The following is a 20,888-nucleotide window of genomic DNA, read 5'->3' on the forward strand; positions in this document are numbered from 1 at the left end:
GGTGCTTTTGATTGTTGTTGTGTTTTCGCATACCTCAAGAGCCGACTTCCTGTGTCAGTAGCGAAAGGAGGGAAACAAACAACACTGGAAGGATGGAGGATACAGGGTTTTGTAATTTGCCGCTCAGTCAGGATTCATTCCCTGAACTGTGGCAGAGCGTGTAAGTAAAGTTTTCATTTTCACATTTCTTAAAATGTCTGAAAATCTCCTGAAAATGTTCACGTTGGTGTATGTTTCTCTCTTCAGATTAACCCCTTCCCTCTCAGACATAACAATCAAGGCTGAGGACCCTCCAGGTCAAAACGGGTCAATGTGTTTGTTGGTAAGCATGATCATCTGTACCTCATTAAGCTAAATTATAGAAGTAGAAAGTGTTTAACATTATGACACTAACTTCAATCTGAACACATTTATTTTCACAGCTTCTAAATGATCAGGAACTTGCAGAGGGCTTCGATGAAAACCTCTTCGATATGCCCACTGACATGTTACCTGATGACGGTGTCACTCCCCCGGCTGCCACCGTCCCAGTTACAACCGACTACCCTGGAGAGTATGGTTTCCAACTGCGTTTTCAGGATGCTGGCATAGCTAAGTCCGTCACTACCACTGTAAGTAATAACATAAAAACTCACGTATAATAATATTTTTAAACGGACATCATTTTAGAGGGTTTATGTACCGGGTTATATCTTTTCACACGCAGGCAAATTACCAGGAAACCAAGCAGGAGTCTGCTGCTTGAGACAAAGGGGACTTTTTTTTTTCAGATGCTCATATTGTAGGCAATATTCAGTGTTCAATTAAATTCCTTTTGTCAACACTTGACGTTTATCAAGAAGAAACTCTCATCATCTAGGAAATGGTTTGATTTCTGTACATGAAGTTGAGCTCGTCTATAGAAAACTTTAAACATTCGTAACTTTACAAATTTCACTTAAGTGCTTTAACCCACAAAATTATTATTTCGTTTCAAAACCTTTTTAATTAACATGTAAAATAAATCTCTTACCTCGTCACTGCATTTTAAAATCCGCTCTTTCGTATCCCTCCTGGCTGCATTCATGTGAAATCTTAGTCATTGTAACGATTCGCTAAATTTTAAAGTCTTCAGTCGGTCGCTGGGTTTCAGGAGCCAATGCGGTTGATGTTTCTCTGCTGAATCACCCGGCAGTGCTATATGGTTGGCCAGTTCAGTGGACGTTAGGGCGGTCTTCTGTGAAACTCCCTCCTACTCCGACTTGCGGTGTAGTCTGTTCGTGGAGCGCAGCCCTGACATGACGGGGCATGTTCCTGCACTGTCTTCCTTCAGATGAGAAAGGGTTAAAGAAAATTGAACAAAGGCAAGGATTTAAAAAATCACAGCTTAATTTGACAAATCTGGTTTATCTGGTGAATTGAGTAAACAGGAATCAAAGCTTCAGCTTATTTAGAGTAGAAAGTAATTGATAAGTTTGAATCAAAGTTTTAGGATTGTGTTTCAGCTTCAGTCTTTGTATCATAATTTCTACTTGCTTTTCTTCTTGTGTGCATCTCCATGTTGTTGCACTGATGGTAACATGTTTTACTTCCTCTCTGCGCTTTCTCTTAGTTTTCGGTGCCTCTCAACAAACTGTTTTGCCAGCTTGCAAAGACGAGTCCTATTGACATTCTGGTTAGTAAGGAGCCTCCCCAAGGAGCTGTCCTCAGGGCCACGGCCGTTTATAAGAAGACTGAGCATGTGGCAGAGGTGGTCCGTAGATGTCCCCATCACCAGAACGAGGACGGTAAGGACAACATTTCAAAATGTGATTGGTTGTTAGATATAATTGTGATTTTTATTTCATCCTAACTTTGTTTTCTGTTTAGCTGCTGAGCACCGCAGCCATCTGATCAGAGTGGAGGGCACTCAGTCTGCCCAGTACTGTGAAGACACGCACACAAAGAGGCAGAGCGTCACTGTCCCCTATGAACCCCCACAGGTAAAACTGTCCATTTTATTTTACAGTAATATTTAATTGCACATTTAATAAGACTGTGATCCAAGTAATCACTGGAAAGCAGCATCACTACCAACAAAAATCTCAGAAAGCTGATATGGAAATACTTGCAATTTCAAAATAAGTTAATGTGATCAGTCTCGCTTTAAACCTTAACTGTTTTCTTCTCGTTTTAGTTGGGCTCAGAAATGACGACCATCCTGCTGAGCTTCATGTGCAACAGCTCCTGCATGGGGGGCATGAACCGCAGACCCATCCTCACCATCCTGACCCTTGAAACTCAGGAGTAAGTGGCTTCCCCTTTAAAAGGAGTACTGGTGTATGTAGTAGACCCAGTGTCCTCATATGGGGACATCATGTTTTAGGTTTGTGGTAGCTTATTCTGCTTTATTTGGTCCTGTTGTCTGACATGTACTAATAGCAAAGGGTCAGTAAATCTGTTTATTTATTGTTAACTTTTCTATTTTGATATGACATGCAAATTTGACAAATTCACAAGTACTTGATTGAGGACGTTGGGATTTTATTTCGAAGTGGAGACCACCAAGACACCTACTGTAAACAGTTAAAAGAGACCACTCTTGCACTCGTCAATAAAAGGGGAGCATTTCTAAGAGGTTGATGGTTTTATTGACCCTGTATGTGACTTCTGTTAAACTCATTTCATGACTATCTTTACAGCGTTCTCTTATTGTATATATTTGATGCAGATTTTGTTTGTGCAGTCTCGGGAAGTGTTTTGACCCTTACTGCTGTTCCTTTCCTTCTCCAGGGGCCTGGTTTTGGGACGGAGATGCTTTGAGGTGCGTGTCTGTGCATGTCCAGGAAGGGACCGCAAAACTGAGGAGGAGAATAAGCACAAGACCCAGACTGGAACCAAACAACCAAAAAAACGCAGTAAGTTTTTTCTCTCTCTTTCTCTTGTGTCGTTCCTTTGAATTTGATTGTTTTCCTCGCTAACCCCACTTTTGTGTCGTAGAGAGCGCCCCTCCTCCCGACACGGCATCCACCAAAAAGGCAAAGTGCACCTCTAGTACCGAGGATGAGGAACGGGATGTGTTTGTTCTCCATGTAAGTAAATACACGTACAGTTACAGTACATTCACTTGGTTTGTGTATTGTTTGGGTAACCTTTAATGTCTGCTGCAGATTCGTGGGCGGGAACGGTTTGAGATGCTGAAGAAAATTAACGACGGCCTGGAGCTGCTCGACAAGGAGAGGTAGGATGACATGTGGCAAAAAGAGTTTGAGTAGAGCTACAATTCTACGCTTTGACCTGATGGAAGCCTGATGTGAGAAAAACTATTCATCCCACGAGACAGCATAACGTTCTAGGATTATATGAATCAACTCTAGCCTTCAGTAATTAATATTATCATCAAAAGTTATTTAATTTAGCCCATATCGGTCACACCTCCTTTCATTTATGTAGACTGTTTTTTTTTTCTCCAATATTGTCTCCACAGCAAACCCAAGTCCAGGGGCCATGCAAAATTTCCTCAGCCCGCGTCTGGCAAGAGACTCTTGCATAAAGGCGACAAAAGCGACAGCGACTGAGCGGCAAGTTGCCTTCGTCGTTTAAACCAGCATCATCTCTATATGCTTCCAAGCCATCGGTTTGTTTCAAGTTTTTACCCGCCATGAAAAAACCCAAATCACGTCCTGCCTCAGAGTTTGATCCTTTAACTGTGTTGCCTGATCGGGTACTGTACCGTACTGTACAGAGTTGTGCTGTTTTTTTTTGTTTTTTCCCACATATGCAAACAAATAAAGGTTGAATGGATTGTGTTAGGGAGAGCAGTTCGTCCTGTTGACACTCTGCTCCTTCTCCTCACTGCTCTCATTGCTTTTGGAGATTCTGGAAATTATCCTGGAGATCTCAAACCTTCTTACGGTTGCTCAGAACCAGATGTTGGGGTGACACCTAAACATGGGAGGGACTGGATTTAATCAGTGTTAAATTCTGCAGGGAACTTATTTAATTTGACTTAAACATTTTACGTTAATCATGTTCTGTGCGGTTAAACTGCCTTTACCCCAGTCAGGGAAAAACTGAAGAGTTTACACCTTCATTTTATTTGACTTTTTTTAATATTGTTTCCGTTTCATTTGAGTGACAAGAACATGTCATGGTCCAAGTGTGTAGAATTTAGTGGCATCCAGTGGAGAGGTTGAACATTGCAGTTACTTGAATCCCAACACTGACGAGTTAAATTGAAACTGAAAAAAACTTTATTCGTTCTGATTTGACACATTTATATGACACAAGTCACTGCCATTTATTGGAAAGAGTATAAAGACCTACTTGTAAAAGCTGTATCGATGTTTACCTCCCGTAATGTTGCTGTACTGTACCACAGCCCAAACCAATCCATACACTGTCAGAACCCTTTTACCTTTTCATGTGTTACCGTTGGGAGTCCAACTCTGTCCAGCTTTGATTATATTTACTGTATAAGCAGGTTTAAAATTCAAAGAAAAAAAAAAAAGACAAGGTAGCCAGTGTAACGCAAAACTAACTGATTCACAACATGGTATTAACTGATCATATTTCAGTGTGGCTTTTTTTTGTTTTGTTTTGATTTAAACTGTCATTTGTATTTGTTTTTTTTCTTATTACAAAGAGCTGTAAATATATTTTCAAGTATCCATATATTATCTGTAGTGTTACTTCTTTTTACACAATGATAATCATAGGGAACATGTTTTGTAATGATTTTTGTTCAAATTAACACTAGATTTGGTAGACAAAGGGCTGGCTGGTTCGCCCCCAAAACTAATCCCTCATCAGTTTTATCCAGAACACTGTGCACATCATGTCTTGAGAGAAAAGAAGGACCTTAAACGAAACTGTGACGGTGATAGACACTCGGTCTAAATTTATATCTTACAGGACTTTCAATTATCAAGATTGTGTGTATTCCAAGCAACTCTAAGATTTTAAAAAGATGAGGTTGAGTTTTAAACTGTGACTTAAACCATTTTTTTTCCCACACAACAATTTGTCATTTAATCAGCACTTCAGTTTATTGTGACCAATCACTGTCCTTGGACAAAACCACTCAGCTAACAAACTACTGCTGACAGCTATGAGTTTAGCGACGGGACCGCTCTCGTACCAGAAGCAAAGTCACCTGCATGTGTCCTGTTAACGATTTCTGTGTAATTCCTCTCGCCGCCAGAAGGAGGAGACGCAATGCCCACAGTGGCGCTTTAAAGGCATTTCTTACGTTTGTTTCTGTACCTTTATAGATTATTTTAGGAACATAGTTTTGTATAAGATTTTTATCTTTCTATATTTTTTGTCACCTTTTCACAGCTTTATTTTGTACTAATTCGCATTTTTGTTACTCAAAGCTTTAAGCCAAAATAAATGCTTTATGTATCAATGTGTTTTTGTCGTCTGTTAGAAACTGCAAATGTTAGTACTTTACATGTTGGATGCAAAACCACATGAATGGAGCCTTGTGGTGATAGTAAAATCACTGTTTTGTACGTGACAACGTGGGTGTTATATGACCGCATCATGAAATTTTGGGTTATTCTGGTCAGAGTGATGTGAAGCGTGTCTCGGCTGGGTGAGTCAGCACTTCAGATTTCAAAGAATTATTCAAAATAATTTTGCATTTGGTTCAGTGTAAGGTGTTAATATTTAGGACTCTGTGTTTTATTTGCAGTACCAATCTCATGGTGAAAGTTCATCAGTCAGTCCAGGATCTAGACTCTTCAGGGAAAAGATATGGGAAACATATCGTTCCAGGATCAAGTTTGTTTTTTGATATGTTGGGGTGAGTAATAGCAATCAGCCATTGAAATTGTATAAAAGTGAGTCAGGTGTGAGTGTGATATATTAACAGTAGACTTACACTGTGTCACATGAGCTCAGTTGAACATGGAAAGAAAAATAGGTGAAAGATAATTAAATGGTAATAAAATACAATAGTATAAGTGTAGACTGAAAGTTTCTATTTGAGTGTGATGAGGGGTTTTATTAAATTTAAAACATTACCTCAAGGTCTGAAAACAAAACTCCTGAATACTTTAAAATGTGTTTGTGTGATAATGACTCAACTGTTCATAGAATAGACAGAACTAGTTGTATATGGGTCAAAGACGTTTAAGGATTTTAAAAGTGAAAAAAAAAAAAATCAAAATAGCAGCTGTTTTTGATTTTTTTTTTTTTTTTCACTTTTAAAGCTGCTATTACTAATAAAAGAACAACAGTACAACGTCAAATCAATGTCTAAAAACCTACAGTTACTGAATTGATTAACATGTCCAGTCTCTCTAACAGAGGACATGTCCTGGGTAACAGAATACCTTCGTTATCCAGGAAGGACAAAACAACTATTTTTCCTTTATAATGGGGCACTAACTGAGTCTACTGTGTAAAACATTAGCTTAACCTTCAACACATCAATGTCATATTTCACATGAAATAGGTCATTTTAAAATTTAAAAAATTATAAATGTGTTATTAGCGTTATCCAGAAAGACACATCATGGTGGTACATCATGTACCACTGAGCGAAAAGGTCAAAATATCAACATTTTAAGAGAGATTTATTGACATTGTCATCTCTTTTGGGGGGTCCTTCAGAATCTGTTGGCTGATACAACACCCTGTAACATGAATGTCCAAATCCAACTATGGTCAAATAGCCACTTTATGTGCGATACACAGGAAGGACATTTGAGAATCCAAAAATGGTTTTAAAAAATGTAAATTTGTTACTTTGTAGATAAAAAAAAATGAGTACTTAGTTGTTTTACATATAAGTACTTGTACGGTTGTCATTACTTTAACAAAACCAACACCAAATATTATAATTTATTCTATTTTATTTTTTACTATTATAAATATGCCTCGGACACCAGAATTGACATGTCTCGTCTTTGACCCATATATTAAAAAGAAACCACGTTAAACATCTGGTAGCACAGTTGCCAGCTGCTTACTGACAAATTAATAATGGTGTTTTGCTGTTGAAGAAGCTAAATGTTTTAGCTTGTTAAATTATTCATCTACAGTGTTGTTATAAAGATGCTACATTTTACGACGGTGTTATACACCGGATAACGTGCAGTAATGTAGCATGTGAAATGGTGGATTCAAGATTTATGACAAATAACACTACTACAAAGTGACCATGTGTCTCTTTATTAACAAAATACATGGTTTTAACCTCCTGAGACATGAGCTTTTGTTTGCTCTGCATTTCTAATTTCTCCATTTCTCGTTATTTGGGATTGTTGGGACCTAGAAAACTACAAAAACTAAGCATTGTCTTTGAGCAAGAAGTAGTTTTTAGAAAAACTTATGTCCTCATGTGGATTTCAGCCAATATGTAGCAAAATATAATTGTAAATAAATTTTAATGCCTGAAATTGGTTTGCATTGAATTGCAGATGTTATAGCTTGTTACTCTTGATAGAATAAGCGTAAATCATCAGCATAAAGTTTAAAATGTAAATTTTTTTTTTACCATGTCCACTTTTTCACGTGATCAGCTGCTGAATGAATTAGTGGTCAAGTTTCATCAACTAGTGTCTAGTTATGTGGATAAAAGTTTAAATGAAGCAGAATAAGCTGTTACAAAACCTAAAGCTTAATGTTCCCATATGAGGACACAGGGTCTCAGGAGGTTAAAATGACATTGAGCTCCCTGTCCCCTCCTCTCCCTCCCCTTTGCGGTCACTCCTACCTTCGCCCGGCTCCTCCTCCAGCCCATCCTCCCTTCCGCCGGTGGCTGGGCCCTCGCTGGTCGGGGGGCCTTCCTGGGGTCCGGGGGGCCCCGGCGGTCGGGGCCACGCCCAGTCTCTTGGGGTCGGAGCCTGAGGGTGCAGGGGGCTGCCTGAATACCACCCTGGGCGTGTCCGGTTGCTCTGTCGCGCTGGGGCCGGGGGGGCTGCGGTGGGTGGGGTCTCCGTTCGCCTTGGGGGCACCCCTGAGAACGGTTCGAGAGGTGGATGGGGGGGTAGGCAATGCCATTGCTCGGCTGGTCGGTGTTGGTTCTTCGGGGTTTCCTGGGGGTCTGTTGCATCCTGGTTGCTGTACTGGGCTGGGGGCGGGGTCTGGTCGGGGGACTTTCTGAGTCCTGGGGGCCCTCGCCCCGTTTGTGGGTCCCATGGGCTGCTGTTGCGCCTCGGCCCTTCTCCAGGGGACTTGGCCCTCACTTGCCTGCCTCCTAAATTGCACTCACCTCACACTCCACCGTACACTTATGTCACTTATTACACCCATGGCTAGGTACACCACATACACCCATCCCAAGTTTTTAATGCACCTCACCTTGGGGGTCCACCCAGGATCGGTCAGGGTCAGGGCAGGCTGCTGGACAGTAGTGTGCTGCAGTCCTCTGACCCACCCGACCCTCCTGTTTGCCCCCTGTCTTAATGCACCACACCACATCCAGGGTCACAGGGTCACGGTGTAGGGGTTTGCTCCCTCATCAGGGACTGAGGAAGCACAGTAATAGGGACACTGTCACTTTTCATTATCCCTTGGCACGGCTCGGGGGGCCTGGTCTTCCGCTGGCAGGGGCATCTTGGGCTGGTGGTCTGTGGCCCCACGGCGGTTGGTAGGGGTACCTACCTAGGTTCTCTGGTGTCCTCTTGGCCGGGCATTGTCTCCCGGTGCTTCATGGCGACGGGTTTGTGGCGGCTCCCTTGGTACCCGGTTGTTCCGGTATCGACTGGTTCGGGTGGTGGCTCGGTGCTTCCCCTCTCCCATCGGTGGGGGGCTGGGGTCTCTCCCTGGCGGGTGGGGGTTCCCTCTTCCTGTGGTCTGGGGGGCCGCTCCGGCCTGCACCGGCTTGTGCTCGCTTGGTCGGTCTGGGGGTGTTGGTGGTCGCTCGCCATCTGCGCTGGGGTGTGGCTTGCCCCGTGGCTACGGTGGTTCTCTGGTCCTGTCACCCATGCGCCCCACACTGGGGTGGGGATTCTTGGGTGCTGGGGCTTCTGACCTAACTTTGGGCCCTGGTAATGGTCTCACTCATATTTAGGGAATGCCCACATGCATGTGTGTCGTCACCTGCCATCCCGTGCTGGATCACATCAAGAAGAATTGATGAGTCCCAGCTATTAAGAGCTGGATTATTGTTTTCATTCTATCACTACGTGCCCTATGGCAGACTTCTCTCCTTCCATTGGGACACCCTTACCCCCCTGGACTCTCTCCTCTCCAGAGATTTACACAACACCCCCCTGTACCCAGTCATACTTGAGTGAGGTGACTTGGGATGCACAGAACCCTACGCACCACTAGTTCCTACCAGCACCACATGCCTCTCCTCCAGTGTCCATCCTTCCACATCTTTTCTGTCCTTTGTTCTCCCCCTCTATTCACTGAGGTGTAGCACTGCCCTCCCTGCCACACAAGGTCACTACACTCAATAAAGATCAACAGGACAGTTCCCAGAGAGGCTGGTGATGGTCACATTCACGCACTGAAGTAATAAAGCTTTCAGCTGCAAGAATATAACTGCATCGACCTCATATAATGTTGACACCCTGTGGTGTTCAACTATGCAGACAAATGCAGAAAAATGCAAAAAAACAACAACAAAAAAAAACCCTCTTTATTCCCTGGCTTTCAATGACATTTGATCTGTTTTCATTTCCTCATCTGGTCGCCTTGGGTGCTAATAGCTAATTTACATGTTTATATGGCATGTTGAATGTGAAGCATTTTGCAAATGCTCTTTGCTTTTAAGGTGCTATATAAATGAAATAAGCTTTAAATTAAATTAAAGCCTGAAGAAAGATTTAGGGTAAAATTAGAATATCACCGCCACTCTTTGGTGTCACAGGTAGCATGCCACTGAAACAAGTGTGGGGGAAAAAAAATGTTATTCCAATACCAATGGACTTTTCAACATTAAAAGATTTCGTGCTCACCACTTCAACACGTGTAGACTCACACACTCAGTTTTCCCACAATGACCTATAAAAAAAAGCACTGTTAAATTTAATCCCACAACTAACTAATATTTCAGTGCAAATGTACAGTAATTTGTAACAGTGTGGGGGAATGACAACACTCTTTCCTCATTGGTTGGTTGTTGACACAAAACCTGTGCAGAAAAAATAGCCTTTTGTTTCCTGCCTGTTTTCCCCTCAGCTCTGATGTTGACGTACGGCTCTGCAGAGCGGCAGTACTTCATCCAGTCCAAAAATCTTACCTGGGACGAGGCCAGAAAAAGCTGCCAGGTAAAACCTCAACTGCAGATCTATGTACAAAACAGTCTGAAAGACCTGTGAAAATATCCAAGTGTTTGTGATGTGCTGTAATCACTGGGGCGCAGTTTTTATCATACAGATACATGAACACTGGCTGATATACATGGCTTATTATCAACCTAAAGGAGAACTGTGAAATTATGGAAATACATTTGTTTGCTTTTTTTATCAGTAAAGTGAGTCAACTGTCTGCACTACGGTTTCTTAGCTTAGCATAAATACTGGGTCTCCTTTAGCCTGGCTGTGTCAGAGCATGTAAAACTCTTCCAATGTCCACCTTAAAAGCTAATTTATGAATACATTACATCTCATTTGTTTAGCCCTTACAAAGGCAGATGCGTAAAAGGGGTACATTATAGAGGTTCTCAGTCATACAGGTATCGCATATTCAAAAACAAAAGTCTGAAAACAAGAGCGACTGAACTTGTAGAGTTTCTTGAAGATGTTCCATCTAGGTAGTTCCTTCAGATCTGATTATTTGAGACTTATTAAAATTATTGCAGCTAACTCAGCACTTTGCTGCATGTATTAAATGTGTTGGCAACCCATCTTGTAGTTGTGAAGATGTATCATTTTCAAAAGTCGGATTTATATAGAGTGAAAAGCATTTATACTTGATGCCATGAATTTATTCAAAGCAGCAGCATTGTTAAAGAAACCCCCCTTTTACCTTGAATATTGAATGTAGACACGATCTACTAATTTTGACTGTTGCGCTCATCTATGAAAGAATGACAAGTCAATGACCTCTTATGTCTGATCAGATGTGCTTCAAAGACCTGGTGACTGTGACCCCTGAAAACACCCAGATCATTGCCCGAAGGATCAACTATGAACACTGGATCGGCCTTCGCAAGAACTTCGACCCCAAAAGCAACTCCACGAGCAATAGCACCAGCACTCCAACCAGCTACTCCGCTAGCACTACAACCAGCAACTACACTAGCACTCCAACCAGCAACTACACTAGCACTACAACCAGCTACTCCGCTAGCACTCCAACCAGCTACTCCGCTAGCACTACAACCAGCAACTACACTAGCACTCCAACCAGCAACTACACTAGCACTCCAACCAGCAACTACACTAGCACTACAACCAGCTACCCCACTAGCACTCCAACCAGCTACCCCGCTAGCACTACAACCAGCAACTACACTAGCACTCCAACCAGCTACTCCATGAGCTACTTCACCAGCTACGATATCAGTGACTCCACCAGTAACTCTACCAGCAAACCCAGTATGCCCTGGACCCGCTGGGCCAATGGGGACCCCCTTGCCTTTCAGAATTGGTACCCTGGTTGGCCGGTGTTCAAATCCTCCTTCCCAAGGAGAGACTGCTGCAGCTGCTCCTGTACCTGCCCCGCACCAGAAGCTAGCTCAACTACCTCTGTGGTAATGAGCCTCACCAGAACCACAGAATCCACAACCCAAAGCATGACAACCTCTACCAGACATTACACAACCGACAGCACAACAGATACCACCAACTTCACTGGTCAAATTGTGACAAACTCCACCAGACAGTACACAACTGACAGCACAACGGATACGACCAACTCCACCATAGAGTACCCAATTGACAGCACAACAGATATCACCAACTCCACTGTTCAAAGCATGACAAACTCCACCGGACAGTACACAATTGACAGCACAACGGATACGACCAACTCCACCATAGAGTACACAATTGACAGCAGAACAGATATCACCAACTCCGCTGATCAAAGCATGACAAACTCCACTGGACAGTACACAATTGACAGCACAACGGATACGACCAACTCCACTGGACAGTACACAATTGACAGCAGAACAGATATCACCAACTCCACTGATCAAAGAATGACAAACTCAGTCGGACAATACACAACTGACAGCACAACGGATACCACTGACTTTACTGATCAGAGCATGACAAACTCCACCAGACAATACACAACTGATAGCACAACGGATACCACCAACTTCACTGGTCAAATTGAGACCAACTCCACTGGACAGAACACAATTGAAAACTCAACGGGCATGAACAGCGCCACTGTCTTCACATACAACGCCAACTCCACTGATCAAAACGCGTCACCCTCTACCAGAGTAGACACAACCCAAAGCATGACAACCTCTACCAGACAATACATAACCGACAGCACAACGGATACCACCAACTTCACTGGTCAAATTTGGACAAACTCCACCGGACAGTACACAACTGACAGCACAACGGATATCACCAACTCCACTGTTCAAAGGATGACAAACTCCACCGGACAGTACACAATTGACAGCACAACAGATATCACCAACCCCAGCGATCAAAGCATGACAAACTCCACCAGACAGTACACAATTGACAGCACAACGGATACGACCAACTCCACCATAGAGTACACAACTGACAGCACAACGGATACCACCAACTTCACTGGTCAAATTGAGACCAACTCCACTGGACAGTACACAACTGAAAACTCAACGGGCATGAACAGCGCCACTGTCTTCACATACAACGCCAACTCCGCTGATCAAAACGCGTCACCCTCTACCAGAGTAGACACAACCCAAAGCATGACAACCGCTACCAGACAATACATAACCGACAGCACAACGGATACCACCAACTTCACTGGTCAAATTTGGACAAACTCCACTGGACAGTACACAACTGACAGCACAACGGATATCACCAACTCCACTGTTCAAAGGATGACAAACTCTACCGGACAGTACACAATTGACAGCACAACGGATACGACCATACAGTACACAACTGACAGCACAACAGATATCACCAACTCCGCTGTTCAAAGCATGACAAACTCCACCGGACAGTACACAATTGACAGCACAACGGATACGACCATACAGTACACAACTGGCAGCACAACAGATATCACCAACTCCACTGTTCAAAGCATGACAAACTCCACCGGACAGTACACAATTGACAGCACAACAGATACGACCATACAGTACACAATTGACAGCACAACAGATATCACCAACCCCAGCGATCAAAGCATGACAAACTCCACCAGACAGTACACAATTGACAGCACAACAGATATCACCAACTCCACTGATCAAAGCATGACAAACTCCATCGGACAATACACAACTGACAGCACAACGGATACCACCAACTTCACTGGTCAAATTGAGACCAACTCCACTGGACAGTACACAACTGAAAACTCAACGGGCATGAACAGCGCCACTGTCTTCACATACAACGCCAACTCCGCTGATCAAAACGCGTCACCCTCTACCAGAGTAGACACAACCCAAAGCATGACAACCTCTACCAGACAATACACAACCGACAGCACAACAGATACCACGAACTTCACTGGTCAAATTTGGACAAATTCCACCGGACAATACACAATTGACAGCACAACGGATACGACCATACAGTACACAATTGACAGCACAACAGATATCACCAACTCCACTGATCAAAGCATGACAAACTCCACCAGACAGTACACAATTGACAGCACAACGGATACAACCAACTCCACCATAGGGTACACAATTGACAGCACAACAGATATCACCAACTCCACTGATCAAAGCATGACAAACTCCGTCGGACAATACACAACTGACAGCACAACGGATACCACCAACTTTATTGATCAAAGGATGACCAACTCCACCAGACAATACACAACTGATAGCACAACGGATACCACCAACTTCACTGGTCAAATTGAGACCAACTCCACTGGACAGTACAACACATACAACGGCAACTCTACCAGAGTAAACACAACCGAAAGCATGACTTCCACTACCAAAGGTTTTGCCACAGATGGACCCACGGTCAGCACAGATACACGCAGAGCCGCCACATCTCCACCGTTAGAAGCGACGTGTTCACGGTCACCTATGCCGATGCCCGACGTCCCCGACCCTGATGAGAATTACATCGAAGATTCTTGTGTGGCCATGCTCAGCTTTGGGGCTTGGGTTGAAAAGGAGTGCTACGAGCTTCTGCCTTTTATTTGTTATGAAGGTAGGACTCACTTTGATTTATTACTATTGCTGAATTTACAGTAATTGCTCCAGAGTGTAAACCTGCACGCTATGGTTGCTTTATGTCTTGACGCAATATTTAGAATTTATTTACATTAAACTGTTTAAGATTCTAAATAGACAAAGGAGGAGAGTAGCTGTAGCAACAAGATGCCACTGAGGTTTAATGAAATGTGGCGAGTGGTAGCGATGTTAGGGAGAAAAACCTTTGGGAGCCTTTGTTGGCCATTTAACAGGATTGAGGCATTGACCAGTGGGAGTGTCCTTTACAGTTGTCTGATATGTGACCAAAGCACAGAGTTCACCTAACCTTTATGGCAAGGAGACACCGTCCACAACGTTGGTTCCACCCACTGAATTCTCCCTGCTGATGGTGGAGTGGGAGCGTTCTTGTCATGTCGTAGTCCAGGAACACTCAGAAAATTGCTTAAAGAGCAAAAAGAAACTCTTAGAGAAGAAAGGAAGTACCTGTGTAATTGTATCTCCCTTGTGTTTGACAGTTAACAGCCTTCACCTATTTTTCAGATCGTTTCTTTGGTCAAGTCAATGTGACCAATATCACTACCAAGAACGCCACCTTGACCTGGGACCTCGGGCCTGGTGATATCAGCCATTACCGTGTAGAGGTCAATGGTGACATACAGCTGGAAAGCAACCTGACAAACACGACCCTGGATCTTGCCAACCTGACAGCAGGCACCAACTACTCAGTCCAGGTGTTCCCTGTTAAGTGTGAAAGGGACCTCAACCCACAGAACGCCTCCTTCTACACCAGTGAGTTGCATCTTCTACATTCAGTACATGTACAATATACATGTAGAAGTTGTCTTTAAATCGTATTGTAAAGACAAATATAGGTTGTATGTAAATGAGAGACGAAGCCTGTCTCAAAGTTCATGAACCATGGACAAAGAGGGACTGAAAAATCAATATGGATGCAGCTTAAAGTTAGGGCTGCACGATAAATCGTTAAGAAAAAATCTCGATCTCAATTCACACATCCATATGATCTGATTTCGAAACACAAGGATTCTTAAGCATTTTTATTCAAGAGCGGGATCACAAACAAATGCTCCCATTTGTTCCCGGATTTTTTCAAGTGCCCCTAAAGGCAGCACTGTCGCTGACTCCTCCCTCGACATATGGTAAAGCGTCGTTACAACACGTGATTCCGTCAGTGCAGGAAGCCCGCCTGCAGTTGAGTGTTAGGAAACAGTGAGGGAGAGAAGCAGAGAGAAGTCAACGGTAAAGACAGTTAAATGGATGGCCTATTGTTCAAACGTATGTTATATATTCTAAGAAAATCTCAATGTCTGAATTACTTGAATTGACCATTTGAATGTTTTTTGTTTTGCTTTGCTTTGTTAAACTGCATCAGTGCAATAAACAATTTGCAAAGAATCGTGATCTCAATTCTAAGTAAAGAGATTGTGATTCACATTTTTCCAGAATCGTGCAGCCCTACTTGAAGTGCAGTATCACTGATGGTTGCTAGACACTGTCTCCAAAAGAAGTCCTTGACTCCACTTTAAAAAATCCTCAGCTTCTCTTATGAAATACTGACTCACTAAACTTTATTACAATGCCATTATCTGTGTTCACTTCTGATGAATGTGGCAGTTGTCCTTGAAAATGAAAATAATGTAAAAAGAAAAAAAAAAGAAATGTACTCTGTAAAAATGCCTAGTAGTCCAATGACCTTATCAGTCATGGAGTTGTGTTTACCTTCTTCTCAGTCATCCATCACGGTTAAAAGTTTGAAATTACTCAGCAAGATTATAAACAGTCATAAATAGTCTAAATTAAATTAGTCTTATTGTTTTTTAGTATTTTCATTAGTATTACCATTCTAACATTCGCACACTAGCCATAATAACTAAGTAGTAATTAAGGCAAAGTTACGCGTCAATTCAATCAACATCGACACATGGGTTTCACAGTATATATGACGGACGTTTTGGTTATAACTTCAGACAGTGTTGGGCATTTTTGACATCAAGCTACACATTAATGATGGTGTGACTTTATTTTTCCTGTATAAAATCTTAACAAACGTCAAAGAGAGACATCGACAGTTAGCTCACATAATAAGGAGAAATCAGTTTACATGCAGTTCTTCCTTTTAAACTTCTGCTCCCATGACTTTCTCCGTTTTTGTGTGTTTTCCTGATCCTTTGCTGCAGCCGTAGACTAAGCACTGTGGCATATTTTATCTTTTAATCCAACTTTGCTCTCTGTTATTGCCACTTCTCTATGGGTAAACATTGGGTTAGATGTATCAAACATGGCGCCCATGAAACACGTGACCAGCTCAGAACCAATCAGCACAGCGGGATCAATCAGACAGTTCATTCCCTAAGATATGGCTTTGCTTTTTTGTGCCTTTTGGTGCCACCCATGGCAATAAGAGGTAATTGCGGGTGGGTTTTTGAAGCTCACTTTCCAGACATCTCAGTCAGATCAAGAATTAGCTCGGTTTGCCTGTGGCAGGAAGATAACTCTTGGGTGATGTATCACGTGTCATTAACACATGCGTAGCTTATGATTATGAATGTCTCCGCAGACACCCAGATCTGAATGCCGTTAAAGCAAGGACTTTCACACAGTTTCATCTGTGAGCCAAATGCTCAAACAAATGGCAACATTACAAACAACATTCTCCGTATTAAAAACATTTACATGTCATTTTTTTTTTCCAGCACCAAATGAAGTAAGAAACCTTGGAGTCACAGGAGTAAAGGAAAGATCCATCGTTCTGAGCTGGGACAAACCAGTTGGAAACCGGGAGTTCTATCTTGTTAAGGTCGAGGCTCGGGAGATGAGGGCTTACAGTGAAACCCAAGAAGTCGATGGTTTGACACCTGGAAGCTTTTACAAATTCATCGTCCTGTCAGGAGTCAAGGACGAATCCAGGTGGAGCGAAGAGTCTTTCGTCACAGCGTACACCAGTGAGTTTATACAATGCCAAGTAACTAAAACTGTTTTGTCATAGATGATGCTCCTTTTCCTGCAGACTGTGTTTATACAGCGATCATGCATAACATTAGGACCACCTTCCTAATCTAGTTTAACATCCCCCTGAATTGCAACTCCCAACGTTTCCCAGCAGAACACTGAATTATCACAAGATGGTCAATTTTATTTACTTCTACTGTCATAATGGTCATAATGTTATGCCTGATCGGTGTATCTTGTTTAGTTATAGAGAACTTGAACAGGAAGTAAGCTGCATAACTGCCGCCGGAGAAAAATAGTCTGTGAATAAAATTCAAATCAGCAGGAAACAGATGACACAGGCGTATCTATTTGTTTTCTTTCAGGACCTGAGAAAGTGTCTCTTCTGAACATGAATCGTAGTGACAACTCAGTGAATTTTACCTGGAAGACACCTGAGGGGAACCACACGGGCTTCAGGGTGACGGTTTACAAGGACAAGGAACTGTACGTATTTCCAGACAGCAGCACAGAATGCATTCAGAAATATTTGCCATGTTATCAGTACGGCTCTTTGGATGACAGTGGTTGGTGGAGTGTACAAGACTTTTATTTTGGTTCATTTCAGAGATGTAGAATTCATGTAATTCATGTAAAGTCTCTATTTGCGTCTTAATGCTGTTCATCGTTTATTTATACTTCACTTTCTACATAGTCAGTGGAAAAAAAAATCTACCTCCTCTCATTTTTTTCCCTTATGGGTGGCCCTAATGCTCTTCCGTATTTCAAAACCACCAGATTTAATTGGCGAAAACTGTGGAGAGGTATTAAATGCTATGGATATCTTCGGTGCACAGTATGTGGTGCATAAGCTGTCTGTTCTCAGCATTGGTTTTCAAACCATTAATGCATATGTAAGTTATACTCTCCAGGCGAAGACTTGCCGACAACATCTGGCTTATCTGAGTGGCGGTGTACATTTCTGCAATACATTTTTGGCATATGGCGTGCCGAGGTCTATTAATGCTTGTTCACCTAATAATCTGGGTATAAACCCAACACAGGCAAAATTAGGGTCCAGGGAGGTTTAGTGGGGCTTGTTTTAGGTAGCAGAAATATGTTAGAGCCCCCACCACCCTCTGTTCAGCAGGTCAGCACTTGACTTAAGAGCTGGTTCATCTTGCCAAGTGCTGCTTTTAGAGAATTCAGTTAGTTCGTTATTTTCTGCTAAGACTAAACCTTTTAAAACCTGAACATGCATAAAAAAGCTTGCGGTATCTGAATTACCATAATCCACTTTGAATTTTGTCAACGGTGCAAACCACTGTGAGTTACGGCAATTCAAACGCCGCCGCGCTTCAACGCGTCGCCAGCGATACGTTCAGGCTTTAAAGGGTTAATGAAGGCCAAAGCTGTGCTAGTATAATCACTGTAATGCACTGGTATTACATTTTTAAATGAATTGCTCTGGAGATGTTGGGAGGTGCCAGTTTTGTTGCTTATTAAAATTCTACATTAGGAGAACCCCCTTGGCTAACCTTTCACAAGTGGTGGAAGGCACTTCATGGCAAGTTTGTGAGAGGGAACTACCAAAGGGCGCAGAAGTAACGTTGGCCGTGACAGCGCTGGCCAATCACACCCTGGAGGGAGACCCCGTATCTATGAGCTTCTACACTGGTAACTCCTGTTAACTGCCTGACTTACACGCCGCTTGTTGTTGATACCCCAACAGAGAAACAGGATACCTTTCGTGCCGTACTGAATGTCTCTAACCTGACTGTGTGGCTCTCTCACAGCTCCCGGACCAGTTTCAGACCTGACCGTAAAAACAACTGAAGACACGGTTCGAGCGACTTGGAGCCCCCCGCTGACCGATTTTGAGAGTTACATAGTCGAGCTATATCTGGATGATGTAATAAAAAATAACCGCACAATAAAGGACAACACAACTAAAACAACTTGCTTTGAAAAATTAAAGATCGCAGCCAACTACACTGTGCTTGTCTACGCTGTTAGTGGAGACCTGTTGAGTGAGTCAGTGGGAGCCTCCAATTTTACCTGTGAGTCACTGGCCCCCTTTTTTTTTGTTTGTTTTTTACACTGTCGTTATTTCTATTAATTCATTCATTCAATTAATCTGACACACTTCTCTCTTGTTTTCTCTCTCCTCGCTATTTTCAGTGCCTCGTCCACCTACTGATGCAGTCGCCACTGACAGGAATCATAGCTCAATCACCTTTACGTGGAAGGCCCCTGAGAACGCATCGCCAAATATCACGTACCTGGTCACACTCAACTCCATCTTCTGGAACTATACCCATAAAGATAGTGTCTACGGCAGCACCCGCTATGTATTTTCAAATTTGATATCAGGAACCACATATGATTTTGAAGTTCGTACAGAGGCAGGTAATGTGATGAGTAATCCGGCCAAAGCAAGAAATGAAACAGGTGAGATTCTCTCAGGCCAACTTGTGTTCTAAGTGTTTTGCACCCAAAGATGTGTTAAATATATAAAGCTGGGCTTGTTGTTTTTGTTTGTTTTTGGAATGTAGCTGCTGATCGCTACACGATAGGCTCAAAATGTCCTCACAATAGAATGTGGTTGGTCTAAATAAATGAGAAAAAAAATACCGAAAAAAACCCCAACTCGGGTGACAAAACAGAATTTGTTTTGCGAAAGAGAGTATGCCTCTGTGCTCCAACTTCCTCTTCACACATCTCACAAGCCTCTTGTTTGGTCCCGCAGCCAGAGACGAAAGACTGTTGTCCCTGTCCATGCTGTGCACCTCGGAAACACCTCTCCTCTGCAGTAACTCCACCACGTGGGAGAGCATACAGGCACAGGTGGGTCACGTCTGAGCCTCTGGTAGAATAAATACATGCAGGAGGTATTTTGTGTTGTTCGCCGCTTCGATGCATGCAGCTTTAAAATTCATTTTTTCTTTTTTTTGTATTTTGCTGCAGTTGAAGGACCATTTCTCTAAGGAGCTTGGGGACAGCGTTTACTGGGAACTTGTGAAACCCTGAAAGCTCAGGAGCACAAGGTGACGCTTTGCATTTGATTGTTTGGAAACTGTTCTGGTGAAGGAGTGTTTGACAGTTTGTTTTCTTGTCAACGGCTTTGTTTAAAGACCTGAATAGTAAGCAGTTGTGTTTATTGGTTCTTTTAACTACATATACATACATACATACCAATACATACATACATACATACATACATACATATATATATATATACAAAAGTTTTTATTTTTTTTTAAAAAAGTGCTATAAACAACCTGTTCATGTTTTGTTTGCTGCATTACTTTTAATTTTATTCATAGCATCACATTATATACAATATTTCAACCAGGACAAGAAAATAAGTAAATTAAGCTTTGTTATAAGAGATACAGGTAAAAAGTCTGATAATCTGTATTTTACTCAATATCTGCATCTGTGGCTTGTCACGTCTTTTCCTGGTGTTTTAAATAAATGTATCAAAACATAAACATGTGGTTTCTCCAACTTTATTGCGAGCTAAATGACAACTGGAAAAAAAAAAAAAAAAAGACGTCTTCGTTCACATCTCTACAAGACTTAATGTCCTGACTGAGCCGCGGTGTACACTGATTTAAATCTCAGTTTATAACGAGAAGATGAGCTGCAGGTTGAAAACCAGAAAGGAACGTCCAAAAGTCACATG

The 20,888-nt window shown here is 42.4% G+C and overlaps 2 protein-coding genes across 7 annotated transcripts in view; both read left to right on the plus strand.

The window, feature by feature from the left end:
• The window catches only part of LOC125019584 (cellular tumor antigen p53-like), a 28,052-nt gene that overhangs the window by 924 nt on the left and 6,240 nt on the right, over nt 1-20,888 (plus strand). For 2 of the 3 annotated variants that reach the window (XM_047604437.1, XM_047604453.1), the window contains exons 2-11: nt 40-160; nt 247-322; nt 423-611; nt 1,592-1,766; nt 1,849-1,961; nt 2,156-2,265; nt 2,752-2,876; nt 2,959-3,050; nt 3,129-3,199; nt 3,446-5,368. In XM_047604437.1, the coding sequence (XP_047460393.1) occupies nt 93-160; nt 247-322; nt 423-611; nt 1,592-1,766; nt 1,849-1,961; nt 2,156-2,265; nt 2,752-2,876; nt 2,959-3,050; nt 3,129-3,199; nt 3,446-3,536 (1,110 nt within the window). In that variant the 5' untranslated portion in view covers nt 40-92 and the 3' untranslated portion in view covers nt 3,537-5,368. Of the gene's footprint in view, nt 1-39; nt 161-246; nt 323-422; nt 612-1,591; nt 1,767-1,848; nt 1,962-2,155; nt 2,266-2,751; nt 2,877-2,958; nt 3,051-3,128; nt 3,200-3,445; nt 5,369-20,888 lie in introns of those variants that run through there. The other variant, XR_007114096.1, reaches the window with a different exon arrangement.
• LOC125019477 (serine-rich adhesin for platelets-like) overlaps nt 5,536-20,888 on the plus strand; it is a 33,018-nt gene continuing 17,665 nt past the window's right edge. Inside the window, exons 1-11 of one of the 4 annotated variants that reach the window (XM_047604272.1) lie at nt 5,536-5,767; nt 10,102-10,190; nt 10,985-14,246; nt 14,792-15,040; nt 16,966-17,214; nt 17,587-17,707; nt 18,720-18,877; nt 18,997-19,260; nt 19,382-19,651; nt 19,950-20,047; nt 20,168-20,261. In XM_047604272.1, the coding sequence (XP_047460228.1) occupies nt 5,719-5,767; nt 10,102-10,190; nt 10,985-14,246; nt 14,792-15,040; nt 16,966-17,214; nt 17,587-17,707; nt 18,720-18,877; nt 18,997-19,260; nt 19,382-19,651; nt 19,950-20,047; nt 20,168-20,230 (4,872 nt within the window). In that variant the 5' untranslated portion in view covers nt 5,536-5,718 and the 3' untranslated portion in view covers nt 20,231-20,261. Of the gene's footprint in view, nt 5,768-10,101; nt 10,191-10,984; nt 14,247-14,791; nt 15,041-16,965; nt 17,215-17,586; nt 17,708-18,719; nt 18,878-18,996; nt 19,261-19,381; nt 19,652-19,949; nt 20,048-20,167; nt 20,695-20,888 lie in introns of those variants that run through there. The other 3 variants (XM_047604281.1, XM_047604261.1, XM_047604290.1) reach the window with 3 other exon arrangements.

The sequence above is a fragment of the Mugil cephalus genome, chromosome 1, assembly GCF_022458985.1.
Source record: "Mugil cephalus isolate CIBA_MC_2020 chromosome 1, CIBA_Mcephalus_1.1, whole genome shotgun sequence".
Classification (NCBI taxonomy): domain Eukaryota; kingdom Metazoa; phylum Chordata; class Actinopteri; order Mugiliformes; family Mugilidae; genus Mugil; species Mugil cephalus.